General features: G+C 53.1%; 3 protein-coding genes across 15 annotated transcripts in view; 2 read left to right on the forward strand and 1 right to left on the reverse strand.

Moving 5' to 3' along the window:
• GLYR1 (glyoxylate reductase 1 homolog) overlaps positions 1 to 5,764 on the forward strand; it is a 36,583-nt gene extending 30,819 nt beyond the window's left edge. For 3 of the 6 annotated variants that reach the window (XM_089896201.1, XM_030763634.2, XM_022594802.3), the window contains exon 16: positions 3,563 to 5,764. In XM_089896201.1, the coding sequence (XP_089752327.1) occupies positions 3,563 to 3,637 (75 nt within the window). In that variant the 3' untranslated portion in view covers positions 3,638 to 5,764. Of the gene's footprint in view, positions 1 to 714 lie in introns of all 6 variants that reach the window. The other 3 variants (XM_089896198.1, XM_089896197.1, XM_089896199.1) reach the window with 2 other exon arrangements.
• A 465-nt stretch (positions 5,765 to 6,229) lies between these two features.
• ROGDI (rogdi atypical leucine zipper) lies at positions 6,230 to 12,315 on the forward strand. 8 transcript variants are annotated; one of them, XM_089896202.1, is made up of 11 exons: positions 6,235 to 6,358; positions 6,430 to 6,501; positions 7,183 to 7,265; positions 7,495 to 7,544; positions 8,199 to 8,350; positions 9,127 to 9,222; positions 10,462 to 10,560; positions 10,911 to 11,024; positions 11,100 to 11,149; positions 11,262 to 11,388; positions 11,544 to 12,315. In XM_089896202.1, exons 1-11 carry the CDS (start codon positions 6,314 to 6,316, stop codon positions 11,826 to 11,828), a joined length of 1,173 nt encoding a protein of 390 aa, XP_089752328.1. In that variant the 5' UTR covers positions 6,235 to 6,313; the 3' UTR covers positions 11,829 to 12,315. The 8 variants fall into 8 exon arrangements, with proteins under 8 accessions (XP_089752330.1, XP_089752333.1, XP_089752332.1 ...); XM_089896203.1 differs by having other exon boundaries at positions 6,236 to 6,358; positions 7,490 to 7,544; positions 8,270 to 8,350; XM_089896205.1 differs by having other exon boundaries at positions 6,236 to 6,358; positions 11,698 to 12,315.
• A 62-nt stretch (positions 12,316 to 12,377) lies between these two features.
• Positions 12,378 to 13,402, reverse strand: SMIM22 (small integral membrane protein 22). The gene is made up of 2 exons (XM_030763558.2): positions 12,982 to 13,402; positions 12,378 to 12,904 (listed from the first exon to the last, which is right to left on the reverse strand). The coding sequence occupies exons 1-2, from the start codon at positions 13,115 to 13,117 to the stop codon at positions 12,693 to 12,695; spliced, it is 348 nt and encodes a 115-aa protein (XP_030619418.2). The 5' UTR covers positions 13,118 to 13,402; the 3' UTR covers positions 12,378 to 12,692.
• Positions 13,403 to 16,245: the final 2,843 nt, after the last annotated feature.

Raw genomic sequence — 16,245 nt, forward strand, 5'->3', positions numbered from 1 at the left:
TCTGTCTTGGTGGGTGTGCCATGTTCACTTAAGAAGACTGCGTGTTCTGCAGTTGGGTGCTGTGTTCTGCACATATCAATTAGGTCGAGATGGTTGGTAGTATTTTTTCAGATTTTCTTTACTGAACTTTTTCTCTAGTTCTTTCAATTGCTAAGAAAGGGATGTTAAAATCTCCAGCTGTGATTGTGGGATCATGTTTCTCCCTTTAATTCTGTCCATTTTGCTTGATGTCTTTGTTATTGGGCTCTTAGCCATTTATGCTTGTTATGTCTTCCTGATGAATTTGCTCTTTCGTTATTAAGAAATGTCCACCTTGATCTTTGTCTTGAAGTCTGTTGTCTGATTTTCATATGGCTGCTGTAGCCTTCTCATGCTTACGATTTCCATGTGATGTATTTTTTTCCATCCATTTACTTTCAACCTTTGTTTTAAAATTGTGTCTGTTGTAGACAGTCTATAATTGGGGCTTGCATTTTTATCCATTCTGACACTGTCTGCCTATTAATTGGATTGTTTAGTCCTTAACATTTTTTTTGAATGACATCTATTAAGCACCTACATAGGCACTTTTTGGAAACAGTTTTTTAGAAGTTCAGTTTCCTTATCTCAATCTGATAGAAGTATAAGCTTAAAAAAAAAAAACAGCTGAGCAATATTTGTCTTTACTATAGAATTACAATAAAAACTACATTTTGGGCTTCCCTGGTGGTGCAGTTGTTAAGAATCTGCCTGCCAATGCAGGGGACACAGGTTCGAGCCCTGGTCCGGGAAGATCCCACATGCCGCGGAGCCTCTAAGCCCGTGCGCCACAACTACTGAGCCTGTGCTCTAGAGCCCGTGAGCCACAACTACTGAAGCCCGCACGCCTAGAGCCCGTGCTCTGCAACAAGAGAAGCCACCGCAATGAGAAGCCCGCGCACCGCAACGAAGAGTAGTCCCCGCTCGCCGCAACCAGAGAAAAGCCCGCGCACAGCAACGAAGACCCAACGCAGCCAAAAAATAAAATAATAAAATAAATTTTTAAAAAACTATGTTTTGTGAAACACATACATACATGAATCACACAGATTCATTTATTTTAGAGACTCTGTCTTCCAAGTGCTATAAACTATATGCATTTTTATTCAAGTTAAATAGAGGTTTCAAGTGGCTTGTTCTATAGAGACAAAGAAGAAGTAAAAATACACAGTACTGGGGAATTCCCTGGCTGTCCAGTGGTTAGGACTCCTTGCTTCCACTGCTGGAGGCCCAGGTTCCATCCCTGGTTGGGGAACTAAGATCCTGCAAGCCGCACAGCGCAGCCAAAAATAAATAAATAAATAAATACACAGTACTGTTCTTTTCAGACCTGCCTTTTCATAGTTTATAATCTTCTGTCCTTGAATTCTGTGTCTCTGTCCTTCCTTCATGTGTCTGAACGTCTCAGAGTACTTGTTTCACTCTTCCAGTTTGCAGTGCAATTTCAGGTTCCTCCTTTCTTACCTTCAGGTTCTCTCTTGGTAGTGGAATTCCTCGTGTGTTGTATAATTTTTCGTTGATGAGTTTGTAACTGGTTACTTCTGAAGGGTTCCATGGTGGCTTGTGTTGGGAGCACTTCTCTGTGAGGTGATTTCCACTTGCCTCTCCCTTGACTACAGGATTCGTTGGCTTGGAAACAGACATTTTGGTTAATTTCTTGATGGAGCACGGCACTTTCTGGCCACTGTTTGGAGTTCAGGATCTTGAGGTTAACTGGTCCATTAACATTTAGTCTTTGTCTTGAAGTTTGTTGATATGTAGTTGGATTTAGAGCTACTCTTTTATCATTTGATTGCCATTTGTCCACTCTGGCTTTTGTTTGTCTGTTCCTCCTTTCTTTTGGGATATCCCTTTTTTGGGATATTTGAATATATTTTAGAATTCCATTTTATTGGGACTTCCCTTGCGGTCCAGTGGTTAAGACTCCGCCCTCCCAATGCAGGAGGCCTGGGTTCGATCCCTGGTCAGGGAACTAGATCCCACATGCCACAGTGAAGTTCCCGAGATCCTGTGTGCCACAAATAAGACCCAGCGCAGCCAAATAAATAAATAAATATATATATTTTTTAATTCCATTTTATCTATTGGCTTTTTAACAGTGCATCATTTTTGTCTTTGCTCTAAGGATTGCTATACGCATCCTTAATTACACATCCTAGATTAGACCTCTTTACATAAAATGTAGATCCATTTACCTCTCCCTCCCTCATCTTCTAAGGCAGGGTTTCTCAACCTGGGCACTATTGACGTTTTGATATGGGTGCTCTCCAGTGCACTGCAGGATGTTTAGCAGCATTCCTGTCCTCTACCCACTAGATGCCTGTTGCACCCCCTCAGTTCATAGAAGGTGTCTCCAGACATTACCAAATGTCACTCCAGGTGGGGAGCAAAATGATCCTGGGTTGAGAACCCCTGCTTTAGAGTACAAATGTCCTATTTGTTACATTTGTCTTTGTTTTAAACCCACCGTTGTCAGAATGTCTTGCTTTAAGTAGTCATATGTATTTTAAAGAAATTCAGAGAAAAAATAAGTTCATATTTCTCTAATTTACCATTTCCAGTACTTTCCTTTCCTTTCTGAAGAATTGAATTTCTCTCTGGTATTGTTTTCCTTTCAGCTGGAAGAACTTGCTTTAGCATTTCCTGAATGCAGGTTTGCTGGCAATGATTAGTTCTCTTTTATCTCAAAAGGTTTTTGTTTAGTCTGCATTCTGAGTTGACAGGTACACCTGAGCTGTAGTGGACATCATGTTTAGAAAAAGAAAAAAATGCAGCCAGCCAACTGTGTGGGAGGAACCTGTGTCCAGCTGCATTTTTTCAACATGACTGGATGTTGTGCTGCCCTTGTTAAACGATGGCTTTTTAATTTTTCTCACACTCTTTCATATTCATCTAGTACCTTTAGGGTGGCTGTTAATTGCCAAGCACCATTCTAGGCTCTGGGGACACAGGGTGCAGCCCCTTCTTTTCCTTATATAGCTTACATTTTAATGGAAGGAGGCACAAAGTAAGCACATAAATGTTTAAACAAGTAAGAATTGCAGAAGGTTAGAATTATGAATAAAGTGGAACAGAGTAAAGGGATGGAGGTGGCTGGGTAAAGTGGTGCAGCTGCTGCTTCAGATGGGATGGTCAGGAAAGGCCTTGGAGCTGATTGGGAAGGAGCCAGCCAGTGCTGAGGGAAGGACAGGGACAGTGGCCCAGAGAATAACATGGGAAGTCCTTGGAGCAGGAAGGAACATGATTATAACTACTAACAATGCTGAGCCCTGCCTCTGAGCCCTTTACATTCCTCACTCCATTAATCCTCACAATAACCCTGTTACCTTCTCCATAAAGTCAAGAAGCAGTGGTGGAGGCACAGAGAAACTGAGGCACTTTGTCCAAGGTTAGGCCAGTCATTGGGTGATCCAGGAGTCACGCCCAGACAGCCTAGACTCCAGAACCTACCTACCTAACCACATCGAGAACCGCCTCTCGGAAGCAGATCTGTGTCTGTAAGTCAGCTTTGTGGCCAGACTAAGCCCATGTCGTTTTTTTCCAGGTGTACAAAAGAGCCAAGGCACTGGACCAGTCTGACAATGACATGTCTGCCGTGTACCGAGCCTATATACACTAAGCCCTTGACCCCACCCCCACCCCCCATCTTCCCTCTGACCCCCTCTTCCTCACGTGGAGTTGGGGTCCTGGGACTTAACTCTGGACCAGTCCACCTGTCTCCATCTTCTTTTTTACAGACTTTGAGACTTGCCATCAGCACAGCACACAGCGTCGCTCCTCCCCTGGAGGTCCTGGAGAGGGGAGGGGTGTCAGCAGGATTGGCCTGTGGGAAAGCTCTTGAGCTGGGCACTGGCCTTGGACTAGGTGGCTGTGTGTTCACACACACAAACACACACACACACACACACACACACACACACCCCACCATACTGGCTCTCGCCCCAGGATAGAAGCTGCCCAGAAACTGCTGCCTGGCTTTTTTTTTTTTCCCTTTTTCCAAGCTGTCTTATCTCAAACCCCTTCCAGTTGAGGAACTAGAATCAGCAGTGAGAAGTGGAAGCTTTCCCACTGCTTCCCTCACAACGAAGAGGCTGTGGTTCTGTCCACTGCCCCCCACTGGATCCCACGCAGAGAGAGGCTCTGGGCCAAGATGAGCCAGCAGACTGTAAACCGAGGGTCCCATGGGCCCTCCAACCTCAGGTGACCAGCTGATGAGGATTGTCATGTTTAAGCTACCAGTGTGCAACCAACTCTCCATAAATGCCTTTGTGAGCTGAAAAGGGATTGGCAGAGTCAAGCGAAGACAGGGCTCTGGCTTTCCAGGGAAAGCAGCAAACAGCCCGCCCCTAGGTGAGCTTCACAGAAGCCCTCTCTCCTCGCTGCTGTTCAGCACCTGCCCAGAAGTCACCGTCACTGTGGAGCCTGGGCTGGGATCAGACTTCCTTGCTTTGGTGTAAGGGTGCTCACTCCTCACCAGGCTGTTGTAGTATTTGGATTTGCATTCCAGTCCTTGGGAAGGGGGTCCTGAGGGCCAGCACTGAGGATTGAAGAGGGAGGGGGTATGGGGTTCCTTCCTGTTTCTGTTACGCCACAGACCCTTCACCTGGTTCTGAAGAGCCACTCTGACCCACATCCCCTCACAGCAGTCCCACCTTCTCCAGCCCATCCCTGCACAAGTTCCCTGCATGCCCACCTCTCTCCATTCTCCTCCCCTCCCCCTTTTCTTCTCATGGAGACAGTATTGCTTTCTGTCTCTTCCTTCTTTGGTCCAGACCCAACCTGACCAACGATGACCATTTCTTAGGCTCAGCTCTTGAAACAGGAATGAGTGTCTGCACTTCAGCCAGCAGCTTGGTCTTCGGTGCTTTCAGGGTCCTGGGGTCTGTTGGGAGGGAAGAGGAGAACTAGGCCTGACTGAACCAGAGCTACCTGACCCTCAGAGGCAGATCTAAGACATCCTCGAGACCCTAGCATTTCTCCTTGGATAGGGGACCAGAGGGGCTTGGAATGTGGCATAAGAACAAGGAGAAGTTACCTAAAGGATGTCAGTGTTTTCTCCCTCTGCATGGGTTGGATTTTCCAAAGTCACACCGCAGAAGGTCAGCAATTATAGTGAATATGTGATGATAAACATAATGAGGTGGCCACGCTGGTGTGGGGCCCCTCCCCTTCACAGCCTTGGCCCTTTTCCACTGATCAGAACCCGGGTCAGGGGATCTCAGAAGACATGGGTGGAGGGCAGGGGAGATGCCCGTGGTTTTTGGCACAGTTATTAATTTCACTGGGATTTTGAATTCTTTTCTGTCTGAACACAAAGCCTGTGCTAGTCCTAGCCGGACACTAGGGGGTGGGGGTGGGGGAAGATGCTGTAATGAAACTGGTTAGTCAATGTTGTCTTAATATTGTTGACAATTCTGTAAAGTTCCTTTTTATGAATATTTGTTTAAGCTATTTCACCTTTGTTTTGAAATCCTTCCCTTTTAAGGAAAAAATGTGACACTTGTGAAAAAGCTTGTAAGAAAGCCCCTCCACCACCACCCTTTTTTTTCCTTTAAACCTCCTTTAAATGACAAATCTTCTAGGTAATTAAGGTTGTGAATTTTTATTTTTGCTTTGTTTTTAATGAACATTTGTCTTTCAGAATAGGATTGTGTGATAATGTTTAAATGGCAAAAATAAAACATGATTTTGTGCAATTAACAAAAAGCTACTGCAAGCAAAATAAAAACGTTTCTTGTTAACACAACTGTGACCTTGGCGGTGGTCTGCGCCCAGACATCGAGCGCCGTGCGGTGGTGGGAGGGGTAGGGCCCGGCGTGGAGCGGAGCGGCGGCCTCTTCAGCACGGCGACGGGACTGTAGGGTCCGCGCGTTAGCCCCTCCCGGACCGACGGAACTAGTGAGCCGGAGGCGAGATCGGGCGGAAACAAGGTTCCCCGTCGGCCAATCGCTGGGCGCGGCGAGAGCAAGCTATCGGGCCGGCCAATCGGTGAGTGTGCGCGGAGCAGGGCGCCCTATCAGGGCCGAGAAGGGGCGGGACGAGCATCCCCGGCGCTCCGGCCCGACAGTAGCGATGGATACGGCGCCTGAGTGCTCAGCGCCCGCGGTTGGTGCGGGCGGTATGCCGGGTGAGCCGGAGCAGGCGGGTTCCGGGGCGCTCACAGCGTCGCGAGCTGGAGGCGGGGCGGGCGCCCGCGCAGCCAATCGGCGGCGGGGGGTGGGCCCGGGCGCGACGGAGGACTGAGCGGCGAGCGGACGGCGGGCCGGTGACGGTCGCTGGGCAGCGAGCGGCGGTGATGGCGACCGTGATGGCAGCGACGGCGGCGGAGCGGGCGGTGCTGGTGAGGCTCGCGGGCGGGGTGGGGCGGGGGGCGGCGGGCCCGGGCGGCTGACTACGGGCCTGTCCCCGCAGGAGGAGGAGTTTCGCTGGCTATTGCACGACGAGGTGCACGCCGTGCTGAGGCAGCTGCAGGACATCCTCAAGGTAACGCGCCTTGAGGGCCTGTGCGGGCGCCCACCCTCCCTACCCTCCCCCAGCGCGGCTCCTTCCCCGGCCTCCCGCGGCTGCCGCCCGAGCGCCGACTGTGTACGCAACGCGCGGTGTTCAGACCAGGCCCTACCCTCAGAGGACTTAGAGTCTAGCCGGGAGGCAAGCAGTAGCAGATAATTACCCAATTCCACAAGCAGCCCTGTGAGCGCGGCCCCGGGGGTCGGGGAAGGCCTCCTTTGGAATTGACATTTAACCTCAGATCTGAAGGGCCCAGCATTTTGACCTCAGCCAAGTACTCAGTCTCTCTGGGTCTCCCCTTTGCCAAAAGAAGATACTAGTACCGGCCTCAGGGCTGTTGTGATAATAAAAAAGACAATAGAATCACAAAAAAATGTCCAGGCAGTGCGTGGTAAAGCCAAAATTGCAGGTTGCCATGACTACTGCCTCCCCTGACTTTGCTCCTCACTTCCAAACCTTACCCAAGCCGGGAGGGTATCTCTCGTTTCTCTCCCCCGGGTTGGGCACACAGTAAGCTCCCAGGGAGTGTGGAAGGAGCAGGCATCGGCTCAGGTAGGACCTGAAACTCAGGCTGTGGGGGAGGGGCCCTGGGAGTGGGGCTCCTGGACACATGGCTAGGCTGGAGTGGGTGAACTCTACCCCAACTCCCCTCTGCAGGAGGCCTCTCTCCGCTTTACTCTGCCGGGCTCAGGCACCGAGGGGCCCACAAAGCAGGAGAACTTCATCCTGGGCAGCTGTGGGTGAGCTTGGGCTGGGATGGGGGTGGGCTCTTGGGGAGGGGTTGGGATACCCTCTAGGACAGGTGGCACGGCCCTGCCCTGCAGACTGATTTCAGTTCCAACGTCCAGAGGATATGCAGTGGGATGGGCTGGACCATCCTGTGACAGCCAGGGATGGCCTGTTGGGAAGATGGGGTGGTGGGAGGGGCAGCTGCAGGCGCTGCTCTGACTCCCATGTGTTGTAGCACAGACCAGGTGAAGGGCGTGCTGACTCTGCAAGGGGATGCACTGAGCCAGGCGGTGAGTCTCCCGGCCCCTCTCCCCTTCCCATGCTGCCACAGGACCCAGTGGGGAAGAGCGTGGGGGCCTCCTGCTTATCCCAGCTCTGCCGCCAGCCAGCTGTGTGACTCTGGGCAGTATCCTTGATCTCTCTGGGCCTCAGTTTTCTCGTTTGTAAAATGACACCCTCCCTAACCCGCTCATGAGATTGGTGTGTGGCTTCAGTGACAGGTGCAGGAAGCGGGGAGGAATGCTTTGCACACAGCGTTACCTGGCCCTACCTGGATTCTGGGCCCCAGGAAGCGTGGGCATTGGCAGGATTAGGCTGGCCCCAGACCAAAGTGCAATCAGCCAACATCTGAGCTCCAGCTGCACTTGACCCTGTGGCAGGTGCCAAGGCCTGGAGGAAGGTCCCTCTCCTTGGGTGGGCGTTCCGTCACTTGGCATGTACACATGTTTTCCGTTTGCCCACAACTACACGCTTCCTCCCAGACTAAGCCGCCTTCCCCTTTCTTGGCTCTTTTCCCTTTCACTTCTCGTGGTTCCTCTTGGGCCTGAGTTCCTGTTTCCTGACCTCCCTGTTCACTCCCCAAATGGCCAGGGTGTTGAGAGGCCCTCTGCCCCATGTAGTGGCTGTGGCCTGAGCTACCGTACACACCCCATTTCTGCCCCCAGCTCAAGGGCTCGGAGTGGCCAAAAGCAGGAGGGCATCCTTCTGCCCAGCTTATCCTGCTCTTGCCCATCAGGACGTGAACCTGAAGATGCCCAGGAACAACCAGCTGCTGCACTTTGCCTTCAGGGAGGACAAGCAGTGGAAGCTGCAGCAGGTAACCGGGCCCTTCCCCAGCCACGACTGAGGGGCACAAGGGCAGGCAGGGGCAGTCCCTTGCAGCGCTGAGGCCTCCTGGGCTGACCACTGTGGGGACCTGCAGCCGCAGCAGGCTTGGGAAGGTGTTTCCTAGCAGCACAGCTGTGGTGGGCAGTGCCTGGTCTCCTAGCCTCCTATGTGTAGGCCCCCAGCCCAGCGGGAGCTACAGGGATGCCCTGAACAAGTCACTCCCTGCCCAGAGCTTCCAGGGGCTTCCCCTGGCTCTTGGAGACCAAGTCCATGCTTCCTAACAGCACCTATGTGATTGGGCCTGGTTTCTGCCCCCTCCTTCTCTCCTCTCACTGGCCACCAGCTGTTTCCACCTTAGGGCCTTTGCTCGGGCTTGTCCCTCTGCCCGGAGTCCACTCCCTCAGCTTTTCTCATCACGTGAGCGTCAGCTCAAGAGTCGCTTCCCTGGAGCCTCTCCCTCACCGCCCTCATCACCCTGTTTGTTTCCTTGTGCAAGTTGCACCGTCTGTTACCTTGTGCCTTTACTCTATTATCTTCTGTCCTCCTTTGGAAAGTGAGCCACATGAGGCCAGGGACCAAGCCTGACTCACAGCACCCAGCCAGGGCCTGGCCTGAAGGCGGCACCCACCCTGCCCCTCCTAGGAGGATAGGCCCTCAGGGTGGGGGCCCGTAGGCTGGGGCCCCCAGGGACGTGGCTGCTGTGAAGCTGGCTCCTCTCCCTGCCGAGGCCCAGCCCACTAACTGCTCATTGGGTGCTGTTTTTAGATCCAGGACGCCAGGAACCACGTGAGCCAAGCCATTTACCTCCTTGCCAACCGGGAGGAGAGCTACCAGTTCAGGACAGGAGCAGAGGTCCTCAAGGTGAGCTGCCCGTAGGGATGGGAGACCCAGGTTCCCTGACCTCTGACTGGGCCCCTGGAGAGCTCTGCCCCCACATTCTCAGGTGTAGCCAATGGTTGACCCTTCACCTCTGAGTGTATACATGTCCATCCAGCCATAGTTGAAAGGCTCACAGCCCAGGCTCCAGAAACAGACCTGGGCTCTGATCCCAGGACCCCCACTATGAGCTGTGCAACCTCAAGTCACTTACTTAGCTATTCTGTGCCTCAGTAGCCTCACCTGTAAAAGGGGGACGAGCTGTAGTGACTGCCAGTCGTGATGATGCAGGTAAAGTGGCCTCTAGTAAACGCTTGGTAAACAGTAGCTACAGGTTTTAGTACCAGCAACAGAAAAACTTTTGTAATTAACAAAGTGAATTCATGTGGTGTGGAGAGACAAGATGAGCTCAGATGCCCTGAGTTCATGCTTTAGCTCTGCCCCTGACTTGCTGTGTGTCCTCAGGTGGTTCACCTATCCTCTCTGGACCTCGTAAAAATTGAAACCAGATGGACTAAGGTCTTTCTCAGAACTGTGACCACTCTCTGGGGTGTAATGTGCAGCCCCTATGCCTCCACCCAGTAATTCTGCCTTTCCCTGGAGCCAGGTGACCCCAGCACCACGGCAACAGCTGGATGAATAGCTGGAAGCAGTGGAAACTGGGGCTCTGAGTTCGAGCCAAAGCTTTGCTCCTTGACAAAGGGAAGGGATGAGTGCAGATGGTTCCACTGTTCCCTAGCTGTGTGACCTTAACCCTTTGGAGCCTCAGTTTCCTCACCTGTGAAAATGGGGTTGGTGTCCACCATAAGGCTTCAACTTAGTCATCCCAGTTCTTCCTTGAGGAAGCTCTCCGTGGCCCCTTACACCCAAGCTGAATTAGGGTCCCTTCTTCTAAGCTCCTTCATTGCCTGTACCCTCATCCACCACGCCCTCGTGCCCCTGGGACTAACTTCTGGTATCTTCTATTCCCCATTGGACCAATACCCAGGATCCCAGGCAGTAGAACCTTCTGTCCTGCCCCCGACCCCCAGCTGGAGCCCAATTACCTGCATCTTTAACAAGCCCCCTGCTGCAGGGGTTCGGGCCCTGAGACTGTGACCTCCAGGGAAGGAGCTAGGAGCTACCATAATTTTGTTGCTACTGACACAGGGGTGGGGACGGGGAGGGGATCAGGACCAGGCCCCGCTGCCCTCACAGCGGCTGTGACCAGCCCCCTTCCCCCAGCTGATGGATGCCGTGATGCTGCAGCTGACCAGAGCCCGAAACCGGCTCACCACTCCAGCTACCCTCACTCTGCCTGAGATCGCTGCCAGCGGCCTCACGGTCAGTGGTGCCTCAGGCCGGCCCCTGCTCCAGGAGAGGCAGTCCCCACAGAGGGGCCCAGCTCGCGCCCGGGAGGGACACGGGTGCCAGGAGGTCCTGCAAGCCCCAAATTGTCGACAGAGTCCTATGTGCAGTTTTCTGGGATGGGGTCCTTGGCTTCCATTCTGCATCCCTCAGATATGTACCCCCCTGATCTGGATCAGTGGGTCCCAGGCCCAGTGGTGCAGGAAGCTATCTGTGGTACCTGAGAAGACACTGGAAGCCCCAGTCCATGGGATGGGGACTGGGAGTCCCCGGGGTGGTTGGAGGGGTGGGCGTGAGATGTGCCTGCCCGGCCCCACTCCCCACAGAGGATGTTCGCCCCCGCCCTGCCTTCCGACCTGCTGGTCAACGTCTACATCAGCCTCAACAAGCTCTGCCTCACCGTGTACCAGCTGCATGTCCTGCAGCCCAATTCCACCAAGGTGAGCACCCCACCCACCCCATCCCTGCCCGCCCTAGGCCCCAGGCCTGACCCAATCTGATGTTCCTCTGCCTAGAACTTCCGCCCAGCCGGAGGTGCCGTGCTTCACAGCCCCGGGGCCATGTTGTAAGTACCCTGCCTGGGAGGGGTCCCTGGAGCGCCCTCGCCTGTCTGCATCTCAGGGGATGGGGTCCTGGCCCGCTGAACTGCCCTCAGGGACCCTCCCATCTCCCCACAGCGAGTGGGGTGCACAGCGTCTGGAGGTGAGCCACGTGCACAAGGTGGAGTGTGTGATCCCATGGCTGAACGATGCCCTCGTCTTCTTCACCGTCTCCCTACAGCTCTGCCAGCAGCTCAAGGATAAGGTGGGGACATGGGGGCGGTCAGGGCCGGGCTGGGCCTCACGCAGATTAGGCCAGCCAAACAGCAGGTTGTTTAGCCCCTTCTTTTTTGGGGCGGCACACCTCTAAAGGGCCCCCTAATCTTAAGATCTGTCGTACCCTCTGCACACCCCAAACAGGTGGGCCATGGTGTTGCTTGGCAACAGTATCCTCTTCCTGACACATGGCCCTTGGATGACCTTCAAATCTCACCTGGGTCACAGAGGGTGCAGCAGGGGCCAGATCCCCTAGCACCACCACTCACCATGTCCCCCCATCTCCCTCCTTCCCCAGATCTCTGTGTTCTCCAGCTACTGGAGCTACAGGCCTTTCTGAACAGAGCGCCCAAGAGCCTGTCCCCCTGGGAATGGCCCCTGCCCAGGGAGTCCCTGTTCCCCACCCCACCCCCCCACACACACACATAAACACACACGCACGCACCCACACACACAAAGTGCCGACCAGAGCTCGGCACTGCGGGCTATTTATTTCCCTCTTCACCCTGCCCTGCCTGTCACATGTGCACAGATGGGACTGAACACTGGACCCACTGGGAGGAAGTGACACTGGCGTGCTTTTTGTTTTGAATGGGGGAGGTTAGGAAGGCGGAGCTTCAAGGTAGCCTATAGTCCAAGCCCTGCCCTCGCTCCAAGGCAGGAACCTTTGGACTCAGGCTGGGGCCAGGCCCAGGGCTCTCCTTCCTCCCCTCTTCGCAGCCTGTCCTCCCTGATGGCAAGGGGCAGCCACACACCCCCTCCCACTGGAGCCTGAGGAGTGGGTGGTGGCCCTAAGCTCTGAGTTGGGGAAGGAGGACAGAAGCTGCCCACCATGAGCTGTAGTGCCCTTGACTGTGTTCGCTTGGCAACCCTGGCAGGGACTTCAAGAAATAAAGATCATCCGACTTTGCCTGGAGCCCTTTTGTCTGTCTGTCTGTCTGTCTGTCTGAGTAGGGACCTGGCCAGGGGTCCCTGGTAGTCAGGAGGGCCGAGTACCCAGTGACTGAACCCCTGGCCTCCAAGGGGCTGAATGGGATGGTGAACGGGCAGCCGCTGGGTGGCTGCAGCACGTCACCCGAGGTCTCCTGGTGACAGTCATGCCATCTGAAGGTTGTGAGGGACACAGGGGGCATCTGGATGAAGCAGTGGGGGCCTACACTGCCCACCGTGACAGGAGGCTCGGAATACACTCCAGACTCAGGCTTTGGCTGAACAAGGCATTGTTATTGCTGCCCAGCAGGACAAAGGCAGGGGAGCAAGAACTCTCCGCATTAAGGCTCCAGGGCAAGGTTATCAAATCCCCCGGCGTGTTTCTGCAAGAGAGGCACACGGGCTGGTGGCTTCAATCCTCGGCCCCCGGCCCGCCCCACCCCACCCCACCGCCACCTTCTCGGCCTGGCCCTGGTGCTCCGGGCTCACCTTCCGGGACCTGGAGGAGTGGCTTTGGCAGCAGCCACAGCAGCAGCAATGGATGCAGACGGCCAGCAGCAGGAGCGCCACAACGCCTGTGGGCAGGATGGGTATCCAGATATGGCCCTCGGCCTGGGAGGCTGCCGGGGGCCAGAGGCCAAGCCACACTCACCGAGGAAGATGAGGAAGATGATGAAGGCACCGGTGTCCCACTCGGACTGGAACAGCTGGTGGCTCCACAGTTTCCCCAGCATTTGCTGGGCTGTGGCGCTCAGCTCCTGCTCCACATCCTCCGTTAACAAGGCCATCTCAGCTGGATGGTCCTGGGCACCGCCTGCTCCAGCCCCCCAGAACTGCACCTCAGATGCAGTGCCGCATCCCTGCCCCGCTGCACTGCAGCCCTGGCCCTGCCCTCCCACACCACCCTTCTTGGCCCCAGCCCCTACCCCTGCCCCTACCCCAGCCTCTCTTCCACTTCTCTCCTGGCCCTGGCCTGAGCAAGCTCCTCCCCGCCCACTCCCCCCAGCAGCCCCACCCCTGGGCCCCCACCTGCCTTGGAAATCTCCCAGCCAAGCAGGTGCTAGGTCCTGGGAATACAGATTACTTCCTGCTTCCGGGTCCACACCACCTGAGGCCTTGGCAACCAGCCCCGCCCCCCACCAGTCCCCCAGGGCCCAGGTGAGTCAGCAGGTGCAGCATGGAAGGAGGAGGCCACAGGCCTCTCGGCCTCTTCATTCCAGAGATTTTTCTCAATGGACCAGAGAGCCAACCTGGAACACAGCAGACACTCAGCCGCTGTTGCCTTCATGAATGAAGAAAAGACAGAAGAAAAATGGTGGCAGGTTGGAAGGAGGGAGGGAGGTGAAAAAGAAAGGAGGGGAGGGAGGGAGGGGAGGGAGAAGATGTTTCTGTTCCACCGCCCTTGCCTGGGCAGCGACTGTGTGCCTGGCAGCGCAGCAGCAGCAGCCTTTGGGGTCCTTCTCTATTCTAATCCTCACAGTGATGCTTGTGAGGCGATGGTTATGGTCGCTCAAATGAGCTCTCTCCCCAGAACTTGGAGCCCAGGGCTCCTGACACGGCACCTGGAGCTGTCTCGTCTCCCCCCTTACCCCCAGAGCAGGGGCCAGGCCTGCTAGGCCCTGGGGACCAGCTGTAAATCAGGTGGACACACCTTCGTATCCTTGTGGGGCTTACGGTCTCGCTGGGAAAACATGTTGGCTAATGTTAGGCTCTGTGCCTGACGCTATACAGGCACACTTTACTGCACTTCACAGATGTTGCATTTTTGATAAATTTAAGGTTTGTGGAACCTTGAGTTGAGCAAGTCTGTCGGTACCATTTTCCAACAGCATTTGGAAACTTTTTCATTTTTATTATATCTGTTACAGCAGTCTGTGAGGGGTGATCTTTGATGTTATCATTGTAATTATTTTGGCATTTTTTAGCAAACTAATTTTTAGTCAAGGTACGTATGTTGTCTTTTTTAGACACAATGCTATTGCCCACTTAATAGACTACAATATAGTGTAAACAACTTTTACATGCACTGGGAAAGCTGTGTGACTCGCTTTTTTGCAATATTCGCTTTATTGTGGTGGTCTGGAACTGGACCCACAATATCCCTGAAGGATGCGTGTACCTAATGTATTCCTCATGGAAATCCTAAAGTGGGTATTATTGCTATTCCCATTTTACAGATGTGAAAACTGAGGCCTTGAGAAGTTCAGCAACTAGCTCAGGTCACACATGTATTCATTTCCTGTTCTTGCTATAACATACTACCGTAAACTTAGTGGCTTAAAACAATTCAAGTTTATTATCTTACAGTTCTGAAAGTCAAGAGTCTAAAATGAGTGGGCAGCGCTGTGTTCCTCCTGAAAGTCCTAGGGGAGAATCAATTCCTCAGCTTTTTTTTTTTTCCTTTTAATTTATTTAATTTATTTATTTTTGGCTGCATTGGGTTTTCGCTGCTGCGCGCAGGCTTTCTCCAGTTGCAACAAGCGGGGGCTACTCTTCGTTGCGGTACATGGGCTTCTCATTGTGGTGGCTTCTCTTGTTGCGGAGCACGGGCTCTAGGCACGCTGGCTTCAGTAGTTGTGGCACTCGGGCTCAGCAGTCGTGGCTTGCGGGCTCTAGAGCACGGGCTCAGTAGTTGTGGCGCACGGGCTTAGTTGCTCCACAGTAAGTGAGATCTTCCCGGACCAGGGATCGAACCTGTGTCCCCTGCATTGGCAGGCAGATTCTTTTTTTTTAACATCTTTATTGGAGTATAATTGCTTTACATTGTTGTGCTAGTCTCTGCTGTGCAACAAAGTGAATCAGCCACATGCATACATATATCCCCATATCCCCTCCCTCTTGCGTCTCCCTCCCACCCTCCCTATCCCACCCCTCTAGGTGGTAACAAAGCACCGAGCTGATCTCCCTGTGCTATGCGGCTGCTTCCCACTAGCTATCTCTTTTACATTTGGTAGCGTATATATGTCAGTGCTACTCTCTCACTTTGTCCCAGCTTACCCTTCTCCCTCCCCATGTCCTTAAGTCTACTCTATGTCTGCGTCTTTACTCCTGTCCTGCCCCTAGGTTCTTCAGAACCTTTTTTTTTTTTTAGATTCCATATATATGTTAGCATACGGTATTTGTTTTTCTCTTTCTGACTTATTTCATTTTGTATGACAGGTTCTCCGTCCGTCCATCTCACTACAAATAACTCAATTTCATTTCTTTTTATGGCTGAGTAATATTCCATTGTATGTATGTGGCAGGCAGATTCTTAACCACTGTGCCACCAGGGAAGTCCCAGTTCCTCCGCTTTTCCAGCTTCTAGAGGCCACCCACCCACATTCCTTCGTTCATGCCCCACCCCCATCACTTCCACTTCTGCTTCCATCCTCACACCTTCTCTGGCTCTGCTCTTCCTGCCTCCCTCTTATAAGGACCCCAGTGATTACACTGGCCCACAGGATAATCTCCCCATCAGAATCCTTAATCACATCTGCAAAGTCCCTTTTGCCACATAAGGTAACATATTCACATGTTCCCAGGGATTCGGATGGGAACTCTTTGGGCATCATGATTCTTCCAACCACACCTAGTGAGCAGAGAAGTCTGAACTGGAACCCAGCCATCAGATCCCAGAGCCCTTGACCACCATGTAATACAGTCTCCTGTGCTGGGATCCCCATCTTACACTCTCCATCCCCTCCATTCCTGTTCTGAGATCTCAGATTCCTGTTGCCCAGGGAGGGTAACTTTGAAATGACTGTTCTATTGCAAAAGGGGGTAGAGACGCAGCCACTGGGGAAAACGGTCCCTTGAAAAGTTACGCATAGTCTTATTATAAGACCCAACAATTCCACTCCTAGATATATATACCCAAGAAATTAAATCATGTCCACGCCGAAACTTGTACACAAATGTTCACAGCAGCAGTTTT

Source organism: Delphinapterus leucas, chromosome 15 (assembly GCF_059928025.1).
Source record: "Delphinapterus leucas isolate spDelLeu-1000000601 "Yukka" chromosome 15, BTC_Dleu_Yukka2, whole genome shotgun sequence".
Classification (NCBI taxonomy): domain Eukaryota; kingdom Metazoa; phylum Chordata; class Mammalia; order Artiodactyla; family Monodontidae; genus Delphinapterus; species Delphinapterus leucas.